The sequence below is a fragment of the Monopterus albus genome, unplaced genomic scaffold (assembly GCF_001952655.1).
Source record: "Monopterus albus unplaced genomic scaffold, M_albus_1.0 scaffold208.1, whole genome shotgun sequence".
Classification (NCBI taxonomy): domain Eukaryota; kingdom Metazoa; phylum Chordata; class Actinopteri; order Synbranchiformes; family Synbranchidae; genus Monopterus; species Monopterus albus.
In genome coordinates, this window is record NW_018128088.1 from 1 (window position 1) to 3,693 (window position 3,693).

Sequence of the window (3,693 nt, forward strand, 5' to 3'; positions counted from 1 at the left end):
GATGCAATCAAATGATAGGGATGACTTCCTTATCACAGGGTTGAGTGCAATACAGCATTTAGAGCATATTTATTGTTATTTTTTGTTATACATATTTCTGGCTTTCACAGTAATTACAAGCTTCTTCAAAGAAAAACACAGGTTAAACAAATAATAATAACATCCGACTGTGCCAGGAATCTTCGTGTGCAACTTTAGACCAGCTCGTCCTTTGTTTAAAAAAAATGTTGCTGTCCTTCTTTTCCTTCATTTCTCTTTGCTGCCACTAAATGCAAACCAGTGCTTAGTTTTGCCATCACCCCCGCTCCCAGGAGGAAAAAGATGCCATAAGGATCACTGAGAATGACAAGCTTTTGTGTGATATTCTCTCCCTCCACTTTTGTCCCTCCCTGCTCCTTCAGTGCCCCCCTGAGTCTTCACTCCCTGAGGTGCTCTGTGGCGTTTGGTTTACAGGCTTCTTGTAAATGTCACATTCAGCATGATCACAAAAGCCAGAATCACCACCAACAGGACCACCACAGTGATGGAGATGATGGATGCCACCACAGCTTAATAGCACCAGTCCAAGCGAAAGAGACTGCGCAAACGGCCTCTCATCCTGCTGGGAGGCCTGCCTACATTGATCACAGTGGTTGTGGCTATTTCCTGCTCCACTGTACCTGAGTGGAGGTCACCGCCTGCTGGCACCTGGCTGCCATGACTCTTTTTAGGCAGGGTAAGGGCCTTGAGCTTAGTTTGGCTGCCGGGAGGAGGGTTCTTCAGGAGCAGTTTGCCCTTGCTGCGGTGGAAGCGGATAGACAGTGCCCTCTGCATATCTTTTGGGAGTTTGCCTATTGTTGCCCAGGCGGGGCAGGTCCTGGCCATGGGGGAGCTCAGTCAACTTGCGACACACAGGGCAGGACAGGGTTTTGAGCTCAGGAGAGGACACGTTGATGCGAGCAAGGCACTCCAACAGTATCCCTTTTTTTCTCAACACTCTAGGACTGTAAGGAAATGCATCTTAGTGACAAGATAACCCAAAATATCACTCATCTATCAGGTTTTAATCTATATGATGAAAAAAATAATTTATACAATACAATTAATTTATTTAGGGCCGTTTCACACTGGGTTCCTGGAAATGTTTTCGAGCACACTTGGCCCGGGAAACGGTTGGTTCTCGGGAACACTTGCAGAGGTGGTCTGGGAAACATTTCAGGGCATGGAAGGTTGGACTTTTCGGACAGCGTGTGACATTTAACACCTTGTTACACACGTCACTCACCGTGAGCTGCAGTCAGATAATGGTTTGTAATGATATGAGGTTAACAAATGACATATTAAAAATAGTTACAGCGCCTGATCTGATCAAAGAGCAAACTAATGTCAGTGCAGCCAGACAAAAGAAACTCGCATCGGGCCAGAGTAAGCCCTGTGTGCATTTCTCGCTCCCACACACACACACACACCCACAGATAAGACGTGCACTGAATCTACCTCAATTAAAAACAATAAAAGACAATGGTTATGGTAATAAATTGAACTTTTATTTGGAATTTTCAATAAAAACATCCACACTAACAGGTGGATGTATCGGTTGTTATGGTAACAAAGTGTTCCCAGGAACAGAAGGATTTTACCAGTGTGAACACAAACCTGCGGGGGATTAGGGAGGGGGAGAAACTGCTGCTCCCGGGCAAGTGTGCCCAGAAACATTCCCGGGAACCCAGTGTGAAACAGCCCTAATGTGTCTGTAGTATAGATTTTGCAAGGCAATGCTCCTTTGCACATAATAGAAATCAGCACATTGAAGTAATTGATGACATTGATTACATCAAATCACCTCAGCACTGCACAAAAAAGGAGAGGTCCTGACCAACTTACCAAACTATAGTGTGTCGAATAGATACATTTTTTAAAATTACTTAAGTGTATACAAACTTTGCTTCACTTCCACACCCTTGCACTGCATTTGTGTGAACAAAATTATGTAATAATATACCTCATTAACAGTGTCCAGAAGGGGACGCATCCTGGAACCAACAGCTCCTCCTTTGGCACGCATCAGCTGCAGGAGACACGGTGTGTAAGCATCAAGTTTCTGCATGAACGTGTCTTCCAGGGAAACCGTTGTGATACGACAGAACTCTTCTTTGACCTAGTAAATTAGACTACGTTCACACTGCAGGTCTTAATGCTCAGATTGGATTTTTTGCCGAAATCCGATTTTTTTGCACTGTTGTTCACACTGTCATTTAAATGCGACTGCCATCTGTCTCGTGTGAACGGTATACGGCCCTGAAGTGACTCGCATGCGCAGAAGAGGACATGACGTCAGACGCAGCATACTGTGTTTGCGGAAATAAAAATGGATGTGGCTCGTGATAGCATGTGCGTAGCGATGTACCTGAGAATTTGCAATCGAAATAAAGACATAATAATAAGAAGAATATCAAGAAGAAAGAGAGCACAAATATTGCTTATGGCCTTTTGTGGAGCAGTGGCTGCTACCTCTGTACAGAGGAATGTGTGGGTGTGGAGTCGGAGCCAGGACTGGTGGGATTCCGTGAGGGGCTTCACGGACACAGAATTCATTAATAATTTCCAAGTGAGAAGGGAAACGTTATCACCACCGTATATAGTCCCAAATCATATCCGATTTGGGACTACATATGAAATTGGCCTGGGTCGGATTTGAAAAAATCGGATTTGTGCTGTTCACACTGTCATAATGAAATCGGATATGGGTCGCATTTGGGCAAAAAGATCGGATTTGAGTCACTTCAGCCTGCAGTGTGAACGTGGTCTTAGTAAATGAACAACTGAAAAAACTTTCAGCTTTTAAGAAGTCAAATGTTTCTGTACATTTGTTTTGTTTGGGGAAAAAAAATCCAAAGTTTTACCTGAAGCTCAGTGAATAACGCAGGACACCTCTCTTTTAAGACACTGATAGCTGGACTGAGAGTCATCACCTCCAGTCTTCGACTTGTAAAGGTTTTCGACAATTTTTCTGATTATTTTTGCATTGTTCTTCTTTTGCACCTCATTGATTAATTCCAGTCTCTCCTTCTCCAATGTGTCCTGGTTTTCCCCAATAGGATGTGGAGGGAGATAATTAACCTCAGCTTTCTTTGCCTTCTTTACATTTTTTTGCTGGGGTTGCATTAATTTGTAGCTTTCGCTTTAATATGTTTACTTCAATCTCAGGATAGGCATACTTCCGTGTTCTCAGCTTGGCACAGTGATTATGCATCTTGTACTTGATTCGCTGCTGCCAGCCATACAGCCCTGCAAATGACCCAGGCTTCTTAAGACAGGGGAACATTTCAACAAGAGCTTCAGCCACTGCCAGTATTTGCTGGCTTGAAGGGTAGGCTGTATAGGAGAATAGGACATTGGCCAGGTCATGCATTATTGCAGATTTAACACTTGGATCTCTGAAGAGTGTTCCAGAGTCATGATATAACTTGTTTGCTTCTACAAGGATGATTTCAATATCACGAGAAAACTGAGGGACCTGAAATGGCACTGGCCATTGAGCAGAGCGGAATGACATTGGAAGAATAATAGTATCCTGTGAGCTGCATGATGTGCTGCCATCTATATCTGGGGGTCCTTCATCATCTGCAAGGTAGACGTCTGCTGAACTAGAAGAGGATAATCCTGATTCATCTAAGGGATGCATATCGAGGAAGATCATCGGCTCTTTTTTTA

General features: G+C 43.7%; 1 protein-coding gene across 1 annotated transcript in view; it reads right to left on the reverse strand.

Moving 5' to 3' along the window:
- Positions 1–24: 24 nt before the first annotated feature.
- Positions 25–3,693, reverse strand: part of LOC109970794 (RING finger protein 225-like) — a 16,090-nt gene continuing 12,421 nt past the window's right edge. The window contains 3 exon segments of the mRNA XM_020618603.1: positions 25–829; positions 831–983; positions 1,982–2,137. Of these exon segments, the coding sequence (XP_020474259.1) occupies positions 448–829; positions 831–983; positions 1,982–1,986 (540 nt within the window). The 5' untranslated portion in view covers positions 1,987–2,137 and the 3' untranslated portion in view covers positions 25–447.